At 58.0% G+C, this 24,740-nt stretch overlaps 1 protein-coding gene across 3 annotated transcripts in view; it reads right to left on the reverse strand.

Moving 5' to 3' along the window:
• Positions 1 to 24,740, reverse strand: part of AGRN (agrin) — a 132,067-nt gene that overhangs the window by 57,926 nt on the left and 49,401 nt on the right. The window contains exons 3-4 of one of the 3 annotated variants that reach the window (XM_064470516.1): positions 23,432 to 23,452; positions 8,520 to 8,567 (exon numbers count right to left, since the gene is read on the reverse strand). In XM_064470516.1, the coding sequence (XP_064326586.1) occupies positions 8,520 to 8,567; positions 23,432 to 23,452 (69 nt within the window). Of the gene's footprint in view, positions 1 to 8,519; positions 8,568 to 11,511; positions 11,696 to 23,431; positions 23,453 to 24,740 lie in introns of those variants that run through there. The other 2 variants (XM_064470518.1, XM_064470517.1) reach the window with 2 other exon arrangements.

Here is a 24,740-nt window from a genome sequence, read left to right on the forward strand (position 1 = left end):
GAGCAACCCTGAAGCAGTCTGAGCTGGCTCGGCTGAAGCACACTTTGCTGCGGTGCTCAGGATGCAGACCCCAGGCGGGGAAGCCATCGCTCCTACTGCGGCAAGAAAGCCAGGCCGGGCCATGGGGCGAGTGCGTGGGGATGGAGCTCCACAAGCAGACCCCAGTCCTGGCTCCGAGCTGTTGCCTCACTGCCATGGGGTGCGAACAGGAGCAAGAAAAAACGACGGGGAAGCCAAAGACCTAACCACAGTGACTTCAGTGCAGGACTCCCTGGGCCAGCCAGGGGACGGCCAGCTTCATCCTGGAGACATGAATTGCCCGGGATTCTGGGGCAAACAGAAGAGCACCCCGGGTCACCCCCATGACTGAGGAGGCAGAGGGTGCAAGCGCCGCATGGGCAGCGCAGCAGGTCAGCGTTTCAGCCTGCGCTGCAATGAAGTCTGAGATAAGGAGTAGGCGCTGTGTAATTAAAAGGGAGCAGGTGCCGAGAAGCCTGATACAAAAATTTCACCTTGCACAGAGAAAGTGATGATTTTTTTTTTCTGTTCCGTGATGTGTGACAAGACTTCCCGCCACGCTCCGATGCTCCCAGTCCCTTCTCGCTCAGCAACGGCAGCCTCAGCCCAGCCGCCCACCGACTGACGCAGCCGGAGGTGCAGAAACACCGCCACCGCTTACCCTGCTGGAGCCAGCGGCCGGGTGGGCTCTGCCCGTCTGCCTCGGGGACGGGTTGCCCCAGTGCCCCGCGGTGGGGTACGAGGCGCTGGGGCGAGGGGTGCAAACCTCTCGCTGCTCCCTACCATGCTTCCCCGCACGTGGCCTCAGCAAAGGAGTCGATCCTCAGCATAACGGGGCTTGCGATGGGAACACCGACAGCACAACCAAGCAGGAGAGCATCTCCAGTGAGCGGCCGTGGGGCAGCCCGTCCCCCAGACACCCGCGCTTCCACGGAGCACCCCTTCCCCACCTACGCCTGTTCCACTTCTCGCCACAGAGAGGAGAGGCCACGGCAGCCCAGCAGCCGCTGTGGGAGCGCCAGCACGGCTTAACATCAGCCCCCCGTGTCCTTCAGCATTTGCTAGGTGGGGAGGCGACACAGGTGGACACCACAGCCCAAAGCCGGAGTGAGATGGATTACTGCTGGAGCAGATCGCTTTCCTCACTCGTGCAAGTCAACTCCCAACATTTCAAACCACACGTGTGGGAGAGGGCTGGAAAAAGCACGGGTGCAAAAGGGAAGAGTGTGGGGTGGTCGGGAAAGACCAGGGGCTGCAAAAACGCATCCGTGGGCAGACAAAGACAGGTCTGCAACACCTTCCCATTCTACTAACTGATATCAGCCCTGCCACAAAGCCTGTGCTACGAATTCATTTTGCAGCATCCAAGTTCTATATTGGCTTGTATCAAAAGAGAAATAAGCTGGGATTAGCAGCCAAAGCCAGCAGGGTGTTCTAGTACTGCCACGCACAAAAGGAACAAAATTGAAGACTCTGTGTTTTATTTTAAGTTATATTTTCATGGCTTTCTTCCCAGGGCAGCCTGTCACCCTGAGCAGGCGCAGAACTGCCCTGAGGGCCGCCAGGTTCCTTTGAGAAACTGAAAGCCCAAGGCTGCCTCCCAGTACACTCTCCAACAGGGACTGGAGAAGGAAGGGCTCAGTGCGTATTTGGCAGCAGGAGGAGGGTACGGACAGCACACGCGTCTCCCAGGGCGTGGGCCAGCCCCAGCCTTCTCCCCGCCAACACACTGCAAGGTTTATCTCCAGGGCCGCAGGCAGGCTGTGGGCAGCACACCTAACTAGGCTGAGCAGGCAGGGGGAGGGAAGCACCTCGCATGACTTCTGAGCCCGAGGCAATTATTTCAGCAAACCAGGAGGAGCGGCTGATGCACCAGAAGCTGGGCTGGCATCCAGCGAGCCCTGGCCAGGCTGGAGAGCTGGGCCCAGGGGAACCTCAGGGAATTCAGCAAGAGCCAGTGCCAGGTCCTGCCCCTGGGGAGGAACAGCCCCCCGCACCAGCACAGGCTGGGGGGGCCCTGCTGGAGAGCGGCTCTGCTGAGAGGCCCTGGGGGTGCTGGGGGGCAGCGAGGTGACCCTGAGCCAGCACCGGGCCCTTGGGGCCGAGGGGGCCAGCGGTGCCCTGGGGGGCATGGAAAGGCGTGTGGCCAGCAGGGCGAGGGAGGTTCTCCTTCCCCTCTGCTCTGCCCCAGTGAGGCCACATCTGGGGGGGCTGCGTCCAGTTCTGGGCTCCCCAGTTCAAGGAAGACAGGGAGCTACTGGAGGGAGTCCAGCGCAGAGCTACCAAGATGCTCAGGGGGCTGGAGCGTCTCTCTTATGAGGAAAGGCTGAGAGACCTGGGCTTGTTCAGCCTGGAGACAAGAAGGCTGAGGGGGGATCTCATCAATGCTTATAAATATCTGAAGGGTGGGTGTCAAGAGGATGGGGCCGGGCTCTTCAGCGGTGCCCAAAGAGAGGCCAAGGGTCAATGGGCACAAGTTGGAACACGGGAATTTCCACTTAAACATGAGAAAAAAAAACCCTTCCCTGTGCAGGTGCCAGAGCAGGGGCACAGGCTGCCCAGAGAGGCTGTGGGGTCCCTTCCCTGGAGACATTCACCCCCCGCCTGGACGCGGCCCTGTGCCCCTGCTCTGGGGGTGCCTGCTCCAGCAGGGGTGGGACGGGGTGAGCTCCAGAGGGCCCTTCCAACCCCCACCAGTCTGGGATTCTGTGATTTCCCCCTCACTACACCTGTGCCAATAGGTTATTGGTCAGAGGAAGCTGTTCCTCAGAATTATGGTATGTCAATTAAAATAGATGAACTAAAAGGAAGGAGCATCTTTTCCTGAAGAAGTATCAAACAGGAGGAGCAAGACCAGGACCTCCGATACGCGGCTGCTGCTCAGGCACAGCCAGTGCTCTGTGCCGAAGAGCACCACAGCCCTGCGCAGCCCGGTAAAGCCTCTCCCCGCACACTGCCTCATCACACCCAGGCACCCCCTCCTCAGCTGCCAACACACACAGACACGGGGCTGGAAGAGAGCAGAGAGGTTGTGAAACACCACCTCCCCGCACCACCTGGCTGTCCCTAGCAGAATGGTCCCATTTGCAGGCGGCAAGGCACACCCACCCTCCAGGCTCTCTTGCTGCCTCAGCACAGCCAAGGTAAATCTCAGTCTGCCCAAACTCATGATCTACAGGTGGGGAGTGTTTCCTAACACCCCCCTGGACAGATCAAATGCTCCATGACACGCGGCACCGTTTGCACCCCGTGAAGGCAGCGACAGCCACCAGCAGGGACGTGGGGAACCAGTCCTTGCAACCAGTCTCTCTTCATGGCAGAGGGGATGCTATCTGGAGAGGGAGCCCCACTGGAGGGGAAAGGGAGCTGGGCTTGATGAGGCAAAGCCGTAACAGGATGCTGAAGAGAGGGCATCCAGCAGCCAGGTGAAAGACAATGCCCAGGACCGAGAACACTGGAGGATTAATCCACTAAGCAGACTTGAAAAGCCACCTGCACCAGCATTTTCTCTGCCTAACCCTATGCCTGGACCAGTTCTGCAAACCCTGTATTTATGGGGCTGCCAGGCACAATAAAGCATTTTTCCAATATTTAATTTCTCAGATGTCCTCATCTCATGCATCACTGCTGCTTTTATGCATCCATAAATAAGCATTTAGCGCTGCTCCCTCAGCCTGGTGCGACGGGTTCGGCCAGCATCACTCTATCCACGCTCGCCAGAAGGAAATGGGTGTCCAGCCCTCTCAGCCTTCTCAGATGTTTCCAAACCCAGCAGAGACAGGACCCACAGCTGCTTGATGCCATTAACACATCTACATAGGTGCACGGATGCCAACAAAAGTGCTGGCTCCCCCCATCCTGGCGAGCTATCGTGACTCCCCATCCATGAAGGATGCTTGCTTGAAACAGGCTGAAGCAAGATGCAGCTCTTAGAATAGGATGCACCCCTGCACTTGATCCAGGGGGCCAGCAAGAAACCCAAATCTGCCAGACCAAAGAGCTGGTGATAGCAAAAGGGGCTAAACAGGCTGCTCAAGCCTGCACTGCATCAAGCGGGCTTCTTTCTCCCAGCAGGACTGGGAGAGCCACACGGATGGAGGTTGCTGCCCGGACTCTGCCAGGGAAGCCCCAGCTGTGCTTACCTGGCATTGCTCCGCTCTCAGCCCCTCGCCTCAGCTTGCACCAGGGAAGAGGGAGGAGGCTTGCCCACACCAGGAACAGGAGTGGCGCGTGTGTGCAGGCACGGTCAGAGCTAAAACTGCCACCAGCAAGGCAGGGCCCTGCTCTCCTCCCCTGCTTCCCACGTGAGCAGGACAGCTTTGTGTCCCACTTGCTGCTCTCGGCTCCGGAGCTGTTGGCTACGCCATTGTGCCCCACACAGACCTCGCTAACAAGTACCCCAGCCAAGAGGGCTTTCTGCACTCCTGCAGAGCACCCAGGGGAGAAGGGTGGCAAGCAGAAAGGGGTGACGGGCAGCTGACCCCAAAAACCCAGTGCCTCATCCTATTGATCCACTGGAGCAGCCAGCCCAGCTCTCGCCAGCCTGGCTTCATGGCTCTGAGAGGGCTTATTGTTCTCCCTGCCCTCCACAGAGCAAACAACAAAAGCAATCTTGCCTCCCGCGCGCAACTCCACCAAGGGATGCTGCAAACAAACAGAAATCAAACCTCTCATCACAGATGCTGCAAGAACAAGGAGAGGGGAGGAGATACCATCCAAATCCTCCCCCACCATTTATTCCACCCCAGGGGATGCAAGAAGGCACAGCCCACCCTGCTTGCCCCCTGTACCACACCTGCCGATCCCCCTCCAGAGCACCCCTACCCTGGGGGGTCGCAGCTGAGCCAACATCCACCCCCTCTCCAGCTCCCCGCAGAGACACTCCCCAGCTCCTGTCTACCACTGACAAGAAAGGAGTTACCCAGCTTGGATGCCACAGGCCAGTCCCTCAGCTGGGGAAAAGGCAACAGCCTTCATAGAGGACTGCATTTAAGAAAGCCAGGCTTAAGACCTTATAGAGCTTAACAATCCCCTGCCCAGCTGCGGAAATGCCAGCGGCACGGGAGATTTGAGAGAAAGAGGTGAGTTAACAGCATTAATGGCCTTGTTTCGAAATGAAGCAGAGGCCACTCTATAAATCAATGTGTGGCTGAAGAGTTTTCTAGGGTAGAGATTGGTATTGGAGGAAATGGAAGAGATAAACAGCACATGAGTGCTAATTAGAGACACCTCCCTGCTTGCTGGAAAAGTCTTTCGCCTCCAGCATCGCTGGAGCACCAGGGGAGGGGGTCGTGGCTGCAGGACCTTTTCTGTATGCAGGGCAGGGTCTTTGCAGAAAGATGCCCGAGGTGTGGGAAGCCACTTCCTTCAGATGAAAACTGAGGTGTGACATTGCCAGGGCAGATGATTTCTGTCTAGCTTTGCACCACTGCTTGCAAGGGGAAAGGACCCCAGCAAACCTTCCAGTAGCAGGATTTCCAGGTAAAAATATCAAGTTGCAGATCCTCAGCTGGTACCGGTGGGCTCTGTCTGTTGGCTCATGGTGCAGGCTGCCAGCTGGTGGCAACCCACTGCTCACCACAGAGCTGTGCACACTTGCAGAAGATGAGGATCTGGCCCAGAAGATAAAGAGGTGACAATCCTGAAGGAGCCCGGCTGGAGAAGCAGCGATCAAGGGGACCTGCTGTGCTCACCGCTGGCACTGTCACACTCCCGTGTGGGGACGGTCCCAGCCCCAGAGTGCACAATGCCTGCCAAGACCCACCAAATCCTCACCTGCCGCCTTTGTCATGCCACCAGGTACCGCCTGGGGACAGGAACAGGACAGGAACAGAGACCCTCCCCTGCCCACCCCTCTCAGATGTGGCTTGTTAGGGGAAGGTGAGACGGGTTCGGCGGCTCCGCAGCCAGCCGCCCCCAAACAGCCCTGTCAGTTGGACAGCTGGGCACGGCTCTCACTAGCACAACACCTTGTCCCACCCAAAGCCACCCTGAGAGCAAGCCTAGGACAGGAGAGCCACGGCCCTCACCCAGCAGACCTCAGCCAAATCCCAGCAGTTACAAGCATAGCCCCGGCTAAGTCAGCAGACTCTACACAGGACCAGAGCCACATCTCCAAGCCAGTCCAGGTGATGAACACTGCCAGTCCCTCTGGCACAGCAGAAACAGCAGGGACCAGCTCCTTCACCCCAGAGAGAACCTCTTCCCCATGCACCATGCTCCCCTCTGCCCAGAAACACTTCCCAATGACAACGCGAGGCTTTTGCACCGTATTAGACACGCAAAAGGGGGTGTCTCATTTGGCAGCCCACCAAGGGTGGTAGTTTTCCATCTCCTGTGGGGACCAGAGATCTTTTGGAGTATGTCATCTGGATGGGCTGGGCTGCTAATATTTTGGAGCCCTAAGCTAGGAGTTACACCTACGTTCATTTTTATTTTTGCTTTAGATGTCTTCTTTGGTCCAATTATAGATTAATCATATTTTATGTAGCATCCGTTTCTCCCCCGCCTCCTTCCCCACCCCCATCAGAGAAGGAAAGAAAGAAACAAACGTGTTATTAATTGGCTGCTGTTTTCTGCTGGGTTCTTATCTGTGCACGTGAAACTAGGGAGGCTGGGGAAGGTGACTGAACAGCCTGCCAGCAGAAACAAGGGCATTTTAAGCCTGATTTTCAGAGAAAACAAAGCTCCCATGATGACATTACCTGAGCATGTGCTTGCCTGCCTGCATCCAACAGCTTTCAAAGCCATTGACTGATAACAGCATGGCCTCAAAAACCAAAGTTCCTACAGGTCTGTGAAACAAGAAGGCTTTAGTAAGCCCAAAGAAAAGGTGTGAGGTGCTGGTGAGCACACTGCTCACCAGACACCAGGGAATCCATAGGTGAGTGCCACAGGCCCAGGGAAAATGCAGGTCCGTAGAAAACCCTGGTGCTGTCCCAGCTGCTCTGCCAGGGAAGGACCAGTGCCTCTAGAAGATGACAAGGAAAGCACCATCCTGCCTCATGAATGGCGAGGTGAAAATTTGGAGGTGGGGAGGGAACTGGGGAGGTGGGAAGCCCAGAAGCAGAAACCTGTGGGACCCAAGCAAGGATGGGAGAGGAAGGAGGGATGCATTACAGTCCCCCAGAATTTACATGCCCACACCCTTTCTGGCCAGGGAAGTGGAGATACTTGCTGTCCAGCTGAACACCAGCTTCTATTTTGCTCTTGTTGCTGAAAAAGCTGAAACCTTTTGCCAGCTGGAGCACAAGCCCAACAGATTTTCAGGTACCATTTATACAGAGTTAGTAGCAGACTGATCCAAGACTGGATGGGCTGGGATGATTCAATTTTGGCTTCGCAGCAGAAGCAATAATTTAATGAACAGCAAAGAGCACCTCAATAACCTCTGCTAGCCTCAAAAATCACCTCTCCCCAGGCTGCTCAGCCCACATCCCACGTGCTTGCGCTGCAGAGACTCCTACCTGCTTTGTGCCCATTTAACCTCCTGCTGCCATGAGCCAGCACAAGCCACTCCAGTCCTTTCCCAGCAAGACCAAAACTGCTAAGGCAGTGGAGAGTCCCAGGGAGACACCATGTCCACATCACTCCCCTGAACAAGCATCCCTCCCTGCTTAGCCTACGCCTGCTCCCAGGGCAGGGTCGGGAGCAGCAGGGAGGACATCAGCTACCGAGGCCGTGGCGAGATGCAGCCTCGAGCTCCAGGCCCCACAAGCTGAAACTAGTCACCTCCCTCACTGTCCTCCCCTGGGTTGCTCTGATGCTACACCAAAAAAACAGAGGGATCAAGGGAGGCAGAACACTGTTTCTGGCTATTTTCTCATGCTAACAAACCCATCACCTTCTCGTGGTCTTGCCCTCACCTGCAACTCTGCCACATACCATGAGCATACATGCCATTTGCTTTTTTTCTTTTTAAATCCTTTCTCTGTGCTTGCAGAGCAGCAAGCCTTTCTTCACCTCCTTCTGCTTCCCCCCTCCTTTTGCCAACATCCAGGAAGACCCTTAGGGGACAAACACAGAATAGCCACTGGATTCAACACTGCTGCTTTTAAGTATAAGGCCCTTTTCTCCAGTCCTCTCCCTTCCACAGCCTCAGCAGATGAACCAATAAAGCTCCGCAAACTGCTAGACCACACAGAAGATCCCATCTCCCTTTCCAGCCCTTCTCTACCTCCATCCACCAGGGATGTCCAGGAAACCCTCTGCGGAGAAAGGGCTGCTGTGCCTCCCAGCGAGCAACGAGGGACAGTTGCTCTGCCCTCCCTCCTCACCCCAGAGGGCCATGCTCCCGCATCCCCTCGGCGGGGGCAAGGGCAGAGCAGTGATGCAGTACTGCTCCAGGCAGAGAGAGCATCCAGTCAGCTGCAAAATAGATCACTGGGTCAGGACGTGCAGCTCCGCTGACAGCTGCGGGAAGCACAAGAGGCTCAGGCTATTTGCTCTCAAGTGCATCCTGAGGACAGGAACCGAGCTCTAGCAAGCGACGGCGTACTTACCATCTCGCGGCGTCGGCGGCGTCTGAGTAAAATAACTATTGGGCTTGTCTGCAAAGAAACAAAAAACACAGGCTATCAGCAGGTCCTTTTTGTGCACTCTCCTCTCATCCCCACCCCACACCTCTGTCCACAGCTCCCCAGCAGCTTTTGGGCCAGCATTTCATTCCTTCAGCACACATGCCCCGCACAAGCAGGCACCGACTCCCAGGATACGTCCCGGAGGTCCTGCAGCGGGAAGGGAGCAGCAGGAGCAGGAGCCAGGAGCCCCAGCTCTCCCACCTGTATCGATGGAGCATCTCTGACTTGGGATCTGGCAGCAGCCCGCTTCTGGCTGGCAGGCTGGGCTTGCCTCGGCCCGACACGTGCCATTTCACCAGGGCTGCGATACAAATTGCACTGCGCATCATAGAATCATTCAGGTTGGAAAAGACCTCTAAGATCATCAAGTCCAAACGTCAACCCAACACTACCATGTCTCCTAAACCATGCCCTGAACTGCTGCGTCTACACGTCTTTTAAATACCTCCAGGGATGGTGACTCCCCCACCTCTCTGGGCAGCCTGTGCCAGGGCCTGACCACTCTTGCAGTAAAGACATTTTTGCTAATATTCAACCTAAACCTCTCCTGATGCAGCTTGGGGCTGTTTCCTCTTGTCTGATCTCTTGTTATTTGGGAGCAGAGACCAACCCCCCCTCACTCCAGCCCCTCTCAGGCAGCTGCAGAGAGCGAGAAGGGCTCCCCTCAGCCTCCCCTTCTCCAGGCTAAACCCCCCCAGCCCCCTCAGCCGCCCCCCAGCACACTTGTGCTCCAGACCCTGCCCCAGCCCCGCTGCCCTTCTCTGGACACGCTCCAGCCCCTCAAGGCCCTTCTTGTCCCGAGGGGCCCAAACCTGAGCCCAGCACTCGAGGTGGGGCCTCCCCAGGGCCGAGCACAGGGGCCCCATCCCTGCCTGGCCCCTGCTGGCCACACCAGTGCTGACACAAGCCCGGGGGCTGGTGGCCTCCTTGGCCACCTGGGCACTGCTGGCTCATGCCCAGCCGGCTGTCAGCCAGCACCCCCAGGGCCTTCTCCGCCGGGCACTTCCCAGCCCCTCTGCCCCAGGCCTGGGGCATTGGATGGGATCGGTGTGACCCAAGGGCAGGACCCGGCCCTTGGCCTTGTTGAACCTCATACACTTGGTCTCAGCCCATCGATCCAGCCTGTCCAAGTGCCCCTGCAGAACCCTCCTACCCTTGAGCACATCGACACTCCCGCCCAATTTGGTGCCATCTGCAAGCTCAGAAAGCACACTCGATCCCCTCATCCAGATCATTGATAAAGTTATTAAACAAGACTGGTCCCAACACTGAGCCCTGGGGAGCCCCGCTCGTGACCGGCTGCCAACTGGATTTAGCCCCGTTCACCACAACTCTCTGGGCTCGGCCACCCAGCCAGATTTTTACCCAGTGAAGAGTCCACCTGTCCAAGCCACGAGCCTCCAGCTTCTCTAGGAGGCTGCTGTGGGAATCAGTACTAGCATTACCTCTCGTACACATGTCCTCCTGGGCGCTGACTCACTGAGTCATTTGGGTTGAGTGGGGCAGCAGTGGGGAACGCTGCAGCCTCTGAGGCAAGAAGGCAAAGGTTGGAGAAAGGGGTAGCCTGGGGCAGCAGAAGGTGAAAGCTCCCACGGACATGACCGCAGGACCCAGAGCAAGGTGGCACAGCCTCGCCACTCGCCAGCCAGCCCCCTACCTCTGGGTAACCGCTGATTAAGCAGAGGGGGGGTGAGAAGAGTTCCACTCAGGCAGTTAGATCCACAGGCCATGCCATCCTGAGCGGGAAACACCCTAAAGCCAGCATCAAACTGCTCTGCTATTAAGTGACATGGCCAGGGCAGCAAAGCCAGGCAGTGGCAGAGGGCACGCCAATCCTTGCCTGCCAGGCGTTCCCTACCATCGCCCAGGCCCTGCTCCCACCAGCACTTTGCAAATGCATTTGTGCATTTTACACTTTTGTACAGCTTTTTTCTAGCCACGTACACACCAGGGAAGCAGTGCCTCCCAAAGCTAGGCTGGAGGATTTCCCTGCCTTCTAAAGGTTTTTCTCACAGCAGGTGTTTGGCACTTTCCAGCATCAAGGAGGTCAGAGACACTGCTGCATGATGGAGTCTTCCTCCACAGACTGCGCCTAGAGAAAGCCAGGCATTGGGAGGGTGAGCACCTGTACAAGCATGAGGCAAGAGAGCACAGTGCCTAGAGCAGCTGGCAATACATGGATATACCAAGTGTGCGATCTACTCAGTGACCCCAGGGATCAGATCCACAGCCTGACCGCAGGGAAAACTCCTCTGTCTTGCCTCAGTCCTCTGCTGATTCTTCAGAGCAAGAGCTTATAGAGAGCAGGGATCCTGGAGCAGCCTAGGAGACGTATCTCCTACCCGTCACACATAGTGACAGGTTCAGCAGTTTGTAACAAGGGAGCAGCAGAAGCCTCTGGCCGGGGCGGGGCTCACAGGAGCCCATCTTTTGCCCCTCACCCCCCAAACAGCCCTGCTGAGATCCCCACCTCATAAAGAGACCGGCTGCGCCCCCCCCCAGGAGCATCACCCACACTCAGACCCCAAGCTGCAAGTCAAGAGACACGGTATTTCCAGGGCTGGGGTGGGGAACGGGACATGAGACAAGGAGGGTGCTGGCACAGCTGAGAGCACGAGCGCACCGTGCAAGGTGGGGAGTCGGGGCTGGCCCACGCACGCCCACCCTCGCAGCTCCGCTCCGCAGTTCTCTGCCAACATCGTCTCAGGGAAAAGTGGAGCAGAGCTGCAGGGTGGGGTGCTGCCTTGCCGGCTTCTCCCCAGACAGCAGCAGGCGAGCGATGAGCGCTCGGGCGCAGGGCAAAGCCCAGCCGGCGGCTGGCAGCGCTGCCCCTGCACCGGAGCCCCGGCACGCCGGCTGACCTGACTCCTGCCTTTCCCTCCCCTGCTCCTCCCACACGCCCAGGGACACCTACAGTTGTTGAGGAAGAGCAGCACAGCAAATCCCAGCGTCGAGGTGGCCAGGAGGATGAGGCAGATGTTGCACGGGATCATGAAATACCGCACCACCAAGGAGACCTTGTGCTGGTACATCCGATCCCGCTCCAAAGCCCCCGGTGCCATGGGGTACTGGCAAGCCGTCATGCTCAGCTGTCACGCTGCGGGCCAAAGCTCAACCCGCCACCGACCCATCCAAGGCAGAGTAGCCACAAGGCTCACATGGATCCCTCTTCCCCCTTCCCTGGTCGTCTTCGGCAGCTGCAAGTTTTCCCAGAGGTTCCCATCCTCCACTCACAGGAGGGCAGGGCGGGACACCTTCAGGAGCAAGAGTCTGTCCCCACATCTGCCATCTCAGGTGCACAGTCTAGGGGTCAGGTCCGAGCCCGCTCCAGAGGGACACCCACAGTCCTGAGCTCAGCAATCCCTCTTCCAGCCCAGAAGGTGTCAATCCACACCTGCCCGCAGAAAGCAAACTAAACAACCCCAGGCAAAAGTGCTGAGAGCTCAAGTTCTGCGGCAAAGCCCACCAGGATGGAGACAAGCTGCTACCAGCATGGGAATAACACCAGCACCAACACGCGACGGCTCCTGAGAGCAGGGCTGGGACAGAGACAGCGCGACGGGTGCCAGCATGGGACCCCTCTTCTCAGGCTCGCAGCTTCGGCAACATCCGTATCCTCTTGGTGGGGATGGGAGGGGAGGTCTCGCCACCAGAGCGGCATACGGTTGCCTCTCAGCTCCCCACTCAGGCTCTGCACCAGCCTTGCTCCGGGAATGCTGAGTTTCCTCCGCTGTCCCCACGTCTCCTCCGTCTGCGGCTGCTCCGGGGCAGGCGCTCCCACGCTCACAGGCTTCTCACCCTCCGGGGCAGGTCACTGCAGCCAGCTGCTGGGAGCAGCCCAAGGGTGCCGCTCAGTTTGCCCACACCCCGGGCAAGGGCAGGCACTTCCCTTTCCACGCCGTAGCTCCTTTCACAGCTGCTGCACATCCATCCCTGCTCGGCTCCGGTTTCCTCCAGGGCAGCCGGCACACAGCGTTCCCCCACCGCCGCCCCTCTTCACGCGAGCTGGGTGCCAGCTCTCCGGCACCCTCCCAGCCCTCCGGTGAGCAAGAAGGGGCCACAGCTCGGCTTTTCCCCCTCGGCGGGCTGCCGCCTCGCAGACCTTGCTGGCGGAGAGCAACGCTGCCCAGCGGGGTCACCGTCACCGCCACGGCGGTGGCCGGGGCAGGCCAGCTCCCCTCTTCACACCGCTGTGACATGCCAGTCCTTCCCAGAGAGATTCCAGCTCCCTGTGGAGCCCGGCATGGAGAGGCAGCAGCACGGACGGTGGGCGATAGCGATGGGAACGGTGGGCGATAGCGATGGGAGCACCCTGGGTGGGTGGGCGTGTAGCGTGCGACGGGAGCTCAGAGACCTAATTCCAGCACCGAAGGTTCGCCCTACGAGCGGTGAAAGGACCGTGCGGCATCAGACAACAGAGCAACGAGGAAAGAAGCCCGAGCAACCGTGCGAGCGCCCGCCCCACGCCCCGAAGTTTTCCCCGCCCGCTCCCCTGCCCCGCGGGGGCCGCCGTCCTCCCTCCCTCCGCCGGCAGCGGGGCTCCCCGCCGCCCCCCCAGCCCCCGGCTCCGGGCACGGCGGGTCGAGCCCCGGCAAGCGGAGGGATGGGGGGGGGATGCGAGCCCCTCCCGAGCGCTCCGGCGGCCAACAAAGGGGAGGCGAAGGCGAACGGGGCGGCGCGGTGGGAACGGCGCAGACAAAGAGCAGGAGGCGGCGGGGTCGCGCTGCCCCGGGTCCCCCCTCACCGCTCCTCCCACCCCCCCATCCCGGGACCTGCACACACGCCCGGGGGGACCGGGGCAACCCCAGCACAAGGAGGAGGCGGCGGGGAGCCAGCCGGAGCTGGAACCCGCTGCGGGCTCTGGGTCTGCGCTGGCACTGCCAGCTGGACCAGGGGGAGGAGAGCGAAGAGGTGCTGGGGCACAGATGCACCGTCAAGCTGTGCCGCTCCCTTCCCTGCCTACCTGGGTATTCCCACCCTCCAGAAGCCTCTGGTCACCGTTTTCCTTGGGCAGGATGCTGCCAGCAAGGACAGGAAAGGTGCCAAGAGGAGAGTGGGGCTGAAAGCCAGAGGGAAGGCAGGACCAAGAGCCTCATTTCTTGAGAGAAAGTCCAGCGACAGGGCAAGAGCAAACAGCAGGGAGGGCAGCCCTACTACAGCCCTAGCACTCCCAAAAGCAGTGATCCCTGGTGGCCAGAAGCCAAGGCTCCAGTCTGTCCCTGCTCTCCATAGCACCTCTCCAGACTGAAGCCCCGTCCGGCATCCCTGGCAAAAGCAGCAGCTCCCGGCAAGCTGCTTCCCTGCCCCCAGGGCACCGCGCATCTAACAGTGCCGTGACCTGCCGCTTCATTTCTAAGGCACCATGGTCCTTAGCAAACAGGCTGAGCTCTTCCTCACCATGGAGGAAGAAGCAGCTCTGGAGACTAGGAACAAAACCCTGTGAGAGGAAGGTTCTCCAGTTACAGAACCACTGGAACACAAGTCTGGGCTGACTGTAAACAGCCCTTCAGCTTCAGAAGCTGGTTTATGACCCAAACCACAAGACAGGAGGACTCTTGCAGCCTCCTGTCCCCCAGGTGCTGCGGAGGGGCTGTCTGTACCCTGCTGTGTCATGTGCAAGGCAAGGAAGGAGTCCTCAAACACCCGTCCGGTGCTCGTAAGGCAAGACGAGCGCTGTGGAGAGGTGGCAGTGGGTAACCCCGCTGTGGTCAAACTGGGAAACTCATTGCAGGGAAGCTGCTTGAAGTCTCCCCCTGCTCGGCACCGACTGGGCAGCTGCCGCAGCTGGGAAGGGAAGCTGCTGGGGCTGCACAGCTCTCTGTCCCTGGGGGGGTGCCCAGCTGGCTGGACAGCAGCATTCCCACCACCCACTCCTCCACAAGGCAACAACAACTTGAATCAGAATAACCCTCACATACCCCTCCCAGCCCCAGCCTGCTCCTGCGCTGCCTCTCCCTCCCTCACCTTGGCAATTCACCTGGAGCCCGAGGGACACAAACACTAAAGCTGAATCCACCCACTCTCCCCTCCAGCAGGGAGATGCAGAGGAGACTGGGTGGTCCCTTAGCAGGGCATCTCAGGCACCACGAATCAGCAGGTTGCATGATCTCCTTGTGGGACTAGCACAAGCTGCCCTACGGCCGCAGCACAAAGCCACACTGCTCCTCTCTGCTGGAGATGAAGGCTAGGAGCACCCTGGGCATCCCAGCGCCACAGGTGCAGTTTTCCAAGAGCAGTACAGGGAGGAAGAAAAACGGAGACAGGAGGAAAGAAATCCGAGTCACGTCCCAGACATTGCTCCTCTTTAAACCTGCATTGCTCCCTCCCCCTCCCCAGGGACTCGCAGAACATGATCCCAGCTTGCTGTGAGGCACGGTCTGCATCCTAACCACCCTGCCAGGAGGGGAGCCCACACGAGCAGGGTGCCTGACGGCCTCACGTCCGAGCAGTAAGGCAGATCAGCATGCACCCCAGGAGCCGTTCTCATGACACATGCAGGGGCTGCAAAGAACCCCCAAGAGCCCAAATGCTACGAGGGCTCAGCGGGAAACACACTGCCAAGCCATCTCTCCCAAGCAGACCCCTGCTAGGAACCCATCTCAGGAACCCACTCACAAGCAAAGCCCCCTGCCAGGGAGAAAGCTGAAGGGGGCAGGTGGAAAAGGGCTCCTCAGCCAGCACCAGAGGCCGCAGGGCTGCGTCCTGCGACATGGGACAACACCCCTTCCTTCACCAGGCATGAGGCATAAGGACTGGCTGAGCAAGTCAGAGCGCCCTGGCAACTGGAGAGAGCCCCCCACTCCTCCAAACCAGTATTTTTCTCTCAAAGGGTAAGCTCAAGGCCCTGCCACTGCCGCCCCATTTCCAGGACCATCCCCAGCTACCACAGCCCCGTGGGAGCATCATGCAAGAAGTCAAGACCTTCCCAAAAAGCAAGCAGTGCGCCCTCGCCCTCTCCTTCACTTGGTCACCACTTGGCCAGCCTGGCCTGGTCCTGCATCCTTCTGCTCTGCCCTGGGTGCCAAACTCCTGCCCAATGCCTTCACCAGGGCACTGCCGTGCTGATGCTGGCCCAGCAGCACCCCTCTCCCCTCAGGGCCTGCTCCACACACCCCCTCCCAGGTAGGGCTTCAGAGCCATGCTCCCCTGGCAATCCCAGCACATGCAGGCTATGGCCAAAGGCTTGGCTTCGAATAAAAAAAGAAAGAAATCCCCAAAGGGAAGTGGGGACATTTGCATCCTCCTGTGTGCATGCTTACACATGCAAATCAGCCACCACACAGTCCTCCCTTTCTTCCCAGGTCTGCAAGGACTCTGTCCCCTCCAGCCATCTGGGGGCCACTTTTAGGGGCAGCACTGCCTCAGATCTGAACAGCCTTTGTGTCCTGGAGGAGGCAGGTTCAAACTCCAGCATGGGCAGACCGGTTCATCACCCTCTTGGGAAAGACAAACACTTGCACCTTTGCCCCTTGCGGAGTCTTTCAGGTAAGACTTTATAATCAGAAGAGCCATTTGCACTGGGGAGACATCACACTTGCCTGGTCCATCCATGGGGGTCATCAATTTTGCCTGTTATTCCCCCCCTTCCCCAGAGCCAGCTGCATGTAGACACCGCTGTACAGCTACAGCATTTCACAAATGCCTGCACCCTTTTGCACCAGCTACAGCACACAGTCGGTCTCCCACCCGCTGCCTCTGCCAACCGTGCCCACCATGCATGCTCAGCCCTTCTCTTTACACTTCTGACATCAGCGCACAAAGGACCAAGCAGGAAGATACAGCAAGACCTCACAAGGCAAAAGAGCACATAAAAGCTGCCGTTGGCTCGGAAGTGAGCAGCTCAGAAAAGCTGGCCAGTGAGCCCAGCAGCACTGACCGCACACCACCAGCTCCAGGCCAGCCTGAAGTGGAAAGCGGTGGCTGTGCACAAGCCAAAGGCACCCAAGACATAGGGACAGCTCAGCCCTCCCAGTACCTCTACGTCTGGCTCAGTCTGCACTGGGACAGCCCAGCCTGGCCAGCCCTGGGCAGAGGGGACTCATCCCCCAGCCATGCCGAGGCTCCACAGCATTCCACCCACCACTTACCGCCCCTGCTCCGAGCAACGCCACGCGCCTGCGCCAACGGCATTTCTCCCTTTCCTCCTCCTTCGGACTAGAAACAGCCTGGCTAAGGCTGCAGGTGTTCGGAAGAGGGCCAGCCCCAGCAGGGTACAAGAGGCAGAAAGTCACCGCGTCTGCCAGGAAAGACGAGGGAGGGATGTGGGACAGCAGACCAATATAACACCCTCAGACACAGCTGCTATTCCTCTACTGCAGGCAAGAAAACATTATCTTTGAGTTCATCCACATTCCCCCCTGCCCAGTTTTCTAAATGAAAGTGTTCAGTGCATTATGGCCTCCATGTGGTCACCAGCCAGTTTAAAGCCTAGTGCCATTAACGGGTTTATTTCTGGGCTTTTACAGCGAGGATGTCACAGCTGCTGCTAAAATGCATCAGCCAGGCAGAAGGGGCTGGGCTGGGCGCAGAGGGCTGTGCTCAGCGTGGCAGGACGGTAGGTTCATCCTCTTGCTTCTGAAGCATGGAGCTGGCAGGAGACACATACTCCGTTCTCAGGGCCTGGGCAGAGCACCAGCACGTCAGTGCTGGGAGCAGCAGGACCCACGGACGCTGCCCTGCATCTCTGCGCTGAGCTCGGATGGAGGGCGCTCACAGGCACCTTGTGGGACTCCACACCCTCAAGCCACCAGTTACTTGGGAAAAGGTAACACCAGCAGAAGACACCAGTTTCATTTCCTTCACCTCCTCATTTCTACCTGCCAGGTGCCAGACACCAGCCCAAGACACCAAAAATTGGTGCTACTTTGGGATCTGACTGACAGCTGTCAATCTCTCCCTCCTCACCGAGCTAGAGACCTTCCAGAAGCCCCCAGCTCCTGCTGTCGCCAGGCTGAATCCCCACCTGGCTCCCTTCTTGCTAATCCTGTTTGGCAGGGAGCTAATTGGGATTTATCTGACAGCACCCAATGCCTAGAGAGCCATTTTGTGCTTCCCCAGGGGAGGGCGAAGAGGAGGAGGAGGGAGCCTGCAGAATACGTTTGCACATTCTCGCTTCCCCATCCCCTCCTGCAGTTTTACAGGCTAATTACCAGCATTACAGAGAAAGGAGCAGGAGGGGGGGAAAGTGGGGATTTTAATTATTTCATTTAACACTTGGCAGGACCCAGCTTGACTCCTGCTGAGCAGCGCTTGGAAATAAAGAGCTTTTAAACCCTATCAATGGGAGACAGGAGAGCGGGTGCGGGAGATAGGGCTGGGGTGGCCAGCCTTGTGGCTATGTTGGAGCGTGTGCTGGGAGTGGAAAGGGGTGTTAATTCACACCATTCCTAATAAACGGCCGTGCCAGGCAGTGCTGGACAAGGGGTGCCTGTCTGCCTCCTCTGAAGAGGGGGGTTTCCCCACTTAATGACTTTGTCCTGAAACACGCTGCATTGCAAGCAAGACAGCCCCCCATTAGCACATGGTCCCCACACGCACTGCACAAAGTCCACACCCCTTCCACCTAGCTACCCGTATGCAGTGGTGAATGGGTTTTATGACATCTCTGCTTCCCCCCTCAGAAAAGAAAATAAGAAAATAACACAAGGTTTGCACACAGAACTCGCTATCCAGATCTAGAAGAGCAGGGCTGCTGCCCAAGAGCAGACACACAGCAAAGCAAAAGCAACCTGGGAGGAAGGCGATGCATCTCAGCGCAAAGCCACGCAGCTCCCCACTGTTCCAGCCAAGGAGCCCCAGCACTCTTTGCCCAGCCCTGTTCCCCTCTGCCTTCTCAAGGGTAAAGCGCTGCCCCAGGTGACTGCTCACGCAGCCGGCGGGGCTGCTGGCACCCGCGCTCCCGGCCCCGACTCCTCGCTCCCCGCCAGCCCAGCCTGCACGCTCCAAAGGAGGCGGCTGGGCCTGCACCCACAGCCCGAGAGGACTTCCCAGACCAAGGCACCATGCGAGGGATTCACAGAATCCCAGCCTGGTGGGGCTTGGCAGGGCCCTCTGGAGCTCACCCCGTCCCACCCCTGCGTGAGCAGGCACCCCCAGAGCAGGGGCACAGGGCCGCGTCCAGGCGGGGGGTGAATGTCTCCAGGGAAGGGACCCCACAGCCTCTCTGGGCAGCCTGTGCCCCTGCTCTGGCACCCGCACAGGGAAGGGGTTTGTCCTCATGTTCAGGTGGAACTTCCCGTGTTCCAGCTTGTGCCCGTGGCCCCTTGGCCTGGCGTTGGGTGCCACTGAAGAGCCCGGCCCCATCCCCCTGACACCCGCCCTTCAGATATTTATAAGCATTGATGAGATCCCCCTCAGCCTTCTCTTCTCCAGGCTGAACAAGCCCAGGTCTCTCAGCCTTTCCTCATAAGAGAGACGCTCCAGTCCCCTGAGCATCTTGGTAGCTCCACGCTGGGCTTGCTCAAGTTATTCCCTGTCCTTCTTAAACTGGGGGGCCCAGAACTGGACACAGCACTCCAGGTGTGGTCTCACTTCAGTGGCCACTGGCTCCCTGCTCTGTGGTTCCCAGGAGAGCCACGCTGCGCTGTCAGGACAGCCGCCCGCTGCAGGACTTGCATTCAGGAGCAATGTTGACAATATCACCCGGGCTGGAGAGAGGCAAGACTGGGAGAAAGACCCCTCGAGTCTGTCCCACCAGTGTTCTCCCGATACTCCGAGGGTGTCCGGGGCAGGGTGTGCACAGCACTACGGCCCCAACCCCGCTACCGCACAGATGGGAGATGCGCCCCGAGCTGCAGCCCGGGCTGCCCGCTTGCAGCCCTGGCTCCTCCGGCAGGCTCACACTGCCACCTGCCGCTCTCGCCAACCCGTGCTGCAAAAAACTCCGGCTGAGAGCCGAGCCGCAAGCCCGCAGCACCTCCACTGACATGGCGCGCAGGGGGTGATGTTAGAGCAACGCGAGGGTGATGAGGAAGGGAAGCGCCTCCCTTGCTGGAGGACACACAGACCTTCGAAAGAGCTCAGGGGCTACAGCCTGTCCTAAACTTACACTGTCCTGTGGCTACTGCTTCCCCAAGACAGCATCAACTCCCTCCACCAGAGCCTTGCCTGACTACTGGAGTGAATGAGAGTGAATCGTCCAAGCCTTCAGCCTCTCTGCGCCGACTGAGTTGGCTGAGCTGCAAGACGTCACTTCTGCCAACCCTCTTCCAAACATACACCAGTTGCTTTGCAAGCTGATGTAAACTTGTTCATCTGCAAGGGGGCGTGAGGATCAGCTGGTGTTGCAGAGTTCCTCAAGGATATGATAACATGGGAGGGTGCAAATAGGAAAAAACAGTAGAAAACAAATGATGAAACAAATCTACGGCATTTTTCTGGAGCAAACACCCAGCAGGCTAAAATTAGCATGTATTCCTGGCGCTCTGGATACCTTCCCACCAAGAAAGCAGCTGTCACCAGAGTGCTTCCAGAAAACGAATCACATCCTTCAGCAACAGGGGTGGGGGTGGGCTTCATGCTGGGTCCGCCCGAAAGAGCAGCATTGGCTGGAGTTAGGGTACCTCCAGTAACCTCAAACAGGCCTCAAAGTCCTCAAACTACAACAGCAGAGCCCAGCTAATGAGAAAACACATCATGCCAGCGAGAACCAGGCACGCAGAGAATATGGAAGCAGAGGTACCTCACTAAAACACCTCAATTCCTACCCACCCAGCCCAGCGCTGAAGGAGCCAAGCAGCGGCAGCGGGGTGATGCAGGAACGGCCAGCACATACCCTGCGCGGCGGCGAGACGTCCTGACGGCAGAAGCATCCCTTTGCCGTGGCAGCTGTACAAAGTGCTGCAGGCAGAGGGAGCGCTGGGAGCGATATTCGGAAAAGGGCCTGCCAGCCTTCAGCCAGAGCCGCTCTCGGAAGCCGAACGCCATGCCACAGGGCAGCCTGGCAGCCTTCTGCCACCTCCTCCCAGCCAGGGCTCTGCAGGGGAGCAGCAGGTTGCCCCCCGATTCAGCCGGACACCTCGCGCTGCTCCCTACCCTGGGCCAAGAGCAGAGTTTCACCAGCCAAGTGCTCTCCCTGCACCTCTCCCGAGAGGCAGTGCAGCCACAAGACAGCCCACACCGACAAGGAATTACACCTGCACCCTTGGGTGATGCAGCTCTGTGCCAGTCGGCACCAGCGCCTGCCACAGAGTCAGGGTGCGGGGCTCCCACACAGCGGCTCCGAGGCAGGGACTCAGTCGTGGCTGTGTCCCGCACCCACCACAGACAAGAGCATCAGCCCTGGACCCTGGTCCGGGCCGCCTGGTGCAGCAGAGCTTTGTTAACCGCCTCCCATAAAGCGGACAAACCACAAGAGCCACGGTGCGGCGTTAGACCGGCCTGGGAACACACAGAGCCAGGCTTACCAGCAGGGCGAGAGGCAGCAGCATCGTCCCCTACCACAGCAGCAGGGGAGGACGCACAGCCCATCGCCCCGCTCCACAGCAGTGCTCAGTCAAACCCAGCACAGGCCACCCTCTTGGGGAGAGCAAAGCCCCCCAGCTACACAGTAAGGTGAAAGGAAGAGGGCTCCAGCACGTCACTAGAAAGGAGAAAAGAAACATAGGCAGCAAAAAACATGCTTGCACATGCTCTCAGGGGAGGAGGGCAGCTGCTCCAGTTGGATTGGGAAGGCAGGGAGAGCCATAGGAGCCTACAGGAAGGCGAGGAAAGGAAGGGACACCCTCTCCTTTGAGCAACTATGGTCCTGCTCGGAGAACGCTCGCAGGCACTGCAGCGGGGCTTACGCGTTGGATGGGGACACAGCGAGGGAGGGTGGGCAGCCCTGGGAACCCACACCGTTTTTCTCCTGCCCAACCTTCTGTCTGGGAGAGACAAAAGCAGGCGGCATCCAGCTATCACACTGTCAACCACACGCAGCTGAATGTGAAACGGCAATGCATAGCATCCAGCCGATGGGGCTGCTGGCAGAAGCTGCCGGCACCCAGGAGAAGAGCAGAACACTCTCGACTTGGTTTATGCATCTCAGGGCTAGAGACACAGGAAACATTATCCAGCAGGGGATGCTGTCGGCTTGGATAGCTTCTCTCCTTGCTTCTGGACCCAGAGAGGCCCAGGGTCCCAGCCAGGAGTAGGCGGCTTTCAATAAAACTTTTATGTCCCTCTGTTCCCTCTCCAGCGCCTTTGCAGCAAGGGCATGTTTCCAAGCAAACCCTTAGCCTACCCCTCCCGATGTGCACAATACAGTCTATATATTATACATAATGAGAGGCACAAAACAGGGAGGAAATACAGCAGCAATAGCTTTAAACAGCTCACCAGCCACAGCCGGTCCAGTCCTGGTGTAACTCCCTTTTCCTCAGTTCAGTGGGGTTTGACACAGCCAGCAACGATGCCCAGACCAAGGCTGGCTGAGCTGCCACAGCTCCATCCCGCCCCACACCTGCTTATCAGGTGTGGATCAGCAGTGAACCTAAAGGTCTCAAGATGAGCACCATGTGGGCAGAGGAGCAGTCCCAAAGTCAAAGCTGGTGCAACAAAGTGTTTTGATACCTCTAAACCCAGGCCTGTCCGTACAAAGAGGGAACAGCTGCCTGTCTGCGGCAAACACGGACCTGGGACCTTCTGCCACGGCAGTGCAGCTGCCCGGGGGTGTTGGAGAGGGGCAGCAGCACGGGGGGGACACTCACTTACCCCCTCCTCCAGCCCGAGCCAGTCGTGCCGCCAGCAGATGTGCACAAAGGTTTGTGCATGCAGGGGGAAGGCGTGAGATGAACTGCCAGCCCCAACCACATGCCAAACGCCTTCCTTACATACGCTCTGTATCCACAGCCACCAAACAAAGGAGCTGGCCACGAGGCTCCCGGGATGCCAGGATTCCCAGCACCAGGGACCGGAGAGACGTGGGCACCCAGCCAGCCTGCAGCCTGCAGCCGTACACCCTTGCCCGCGAAGGGCTGCTCTCGTCAGCCGGGGCACGCATATGGTTTGTTTTAATGACTGGGATTCACTGTTTAAAACAACTGTCTGTGCAGATGACAGCTGAGGACGAGAGGAGCCACTGCCGACACTGCGCAGGGCAGGCGAGGCGACCAGAGGGGCAGGGACAGGAACACCTTAGGGGCTTCGACCTGTGCCCACACTTCACTTGTTTTTGCCAGAAAAATGCCCAGAGAATTGTCCGTGGCGTGTTTGCCCCATACTTGGAGCTTCACAGCTCAGCCAGGACGGGGAGCACACATGGCCTCTGCCCCTCGACCTGCTGGCAGCGATGCTCTGCCCTCGTTCATTAATTACATCAGGTGCAGCACAGGCCACAAAACCCCCAGGCCAGGTCAACAGGCAAACCCGTCCGTTTTACCTCCAGTATGAGCCGGGACAGTGCTTCCCCCACCCTCCCCGGGATGCTGGTGAAGGTGAGAGGCTGAGGATGGAGTCGGATACGAGACAAGCACTAGGTGAGGGGTGTCCTTAGATCACAGTTTCGCGCCCACAGCACTCCAGAGGCTTGGTGCCGCAGCAGCTGTCGCTTGCTTTGTGCAAGGACAGTAGCGATCCAATTGAGCCCAGGCAACACTGTCAGGCTGGGCAATGCGGAGGCAGAGGGAAAAGCAGTTCTTCAAACTGTGATCTAAAAGCAATAGCTCCCTTTGAAGTGAGCGCACGCTCCGCAGCCAAGAGGCCGTGGGGATGGATGTGCCTGTACCCACCTCCAGAAGGTTTCTATTGCTCCAGCACATTCTGGGTGGATGGAAGAATGACACGGACTAGCCAGTGAGTCTGATGGCGGATGGAAAAAATGGTATTTTTTTTTTGCATGACGCACCACCACTTACCAGCAAGAAGCTTCCTATGTTCTTTAGAAAGCAGGGAAGGGGAAGGAGAAAAAGGAGAGAACAAAACAGTTAGAAACAAGAAAATAGACAGCTAACCCAAAGCTTTCCTACCCTCCCCCAAGCCCCCTCCTCCAATGCTCCACTATCGACACCACCTGGGGCAGCCTCCATCTGCCTCTTCCAGCCCTTTCCAGGCAGCATCAGGCACTAGCTCCCAGATCGCCCCAGAAGATCGCGGCCAGGTTGTTAGCCTTCTACGCCCATTGATTTAAAAATGTTTTCATGGCACAATGGGCTCCCAAATCTGCAGATAGCCAGAAAACAGCACGATCCTGATGTTACTGATGACATTGCACGCTGCAACAGCCTATATCATGCACAGCAAAACAAGGCAGAAATGGAGGGCCCCAGAACCAGAACACTAAATATGTGCAAATGACAACAAAAACCCCATCAGGAACATCTCAGCGCTGACCACTGACTATCAGCCACACAACACAAGCACGCGGGATTAAGATACCACAGTTGATTTGATCCACGGAGAAGCCTGCACCCTTTCCTTACAAAGGATGGTTAAGGATGGTCCTGGAGAATGTCACAAGCGCAGGCGAAGACTCAGAAGCCAACATGCATTAACTGTTAAACTTCATGGGTCGCCTTGTCAAAGGATGATTTTCTGAAACCAACGCCACAATTTGGAAATGTTCAGGAGCTAAGCCTGGAGCTATCCGCAGCCACGCCAGCTTCCCAGGACAGGCTACCAAGGATCAGATGTTTCCCACCCAACTCAAAGGGGCACATCCTTTACCGTAGCAGCTTGATACCTCCTATCCAAACCCATTACCTGGGCTGGAACTACTTTTGAAGTCTAGGAAACCAGAGCACAAGATGAAACAAGGTTCCCAACACACATGATGAAAGAGAGGGTTAACAGTTAAACAGCTGAGCATTTTCATAGTTGTTACTAAGCACAGCTTATTTATCTGCAAGCAGTCTATGGCAGTATAGAAGTCCTGTAACCATTATAGCATTCGTTCTAGATGCCTACGGAAATAGGAGCTGTCCTCACAGCCAGGTCTGTGTCCCACCAGGACATGGGTATCTCCTAGTGTGAAATGCAACTCAGCCCCTCTTTCTATTCCACCCAGACCCTGCAGCCTCCCCACAGGACCACACACTAGCTGTTAGATAGTTAAAAGCATGGGGGAGTTTGGAGTACGTGGTGTTTCTCATGTGCTTTTCTCAGGCTGGACTCTCAAAGGCTGCTGAAAGGACAGACACAGAGCCCCAGGGGAAGCATGGCCAGACG

This window comes from Phalacrocorax carbo, chromosome 20 (genome assembly GCF_963921805.1).
Source record: "Phalacrocorax carbo chromosome 20, bPhaCar2.1, whole genome shotgun sequence".
Lineage (NCBI taxonomy): Eukaryota > Metazoa > Chordata > Aves > Suliformes > Phalacrocoracidae > Phalacrocorax > Phalacrocorax carbo.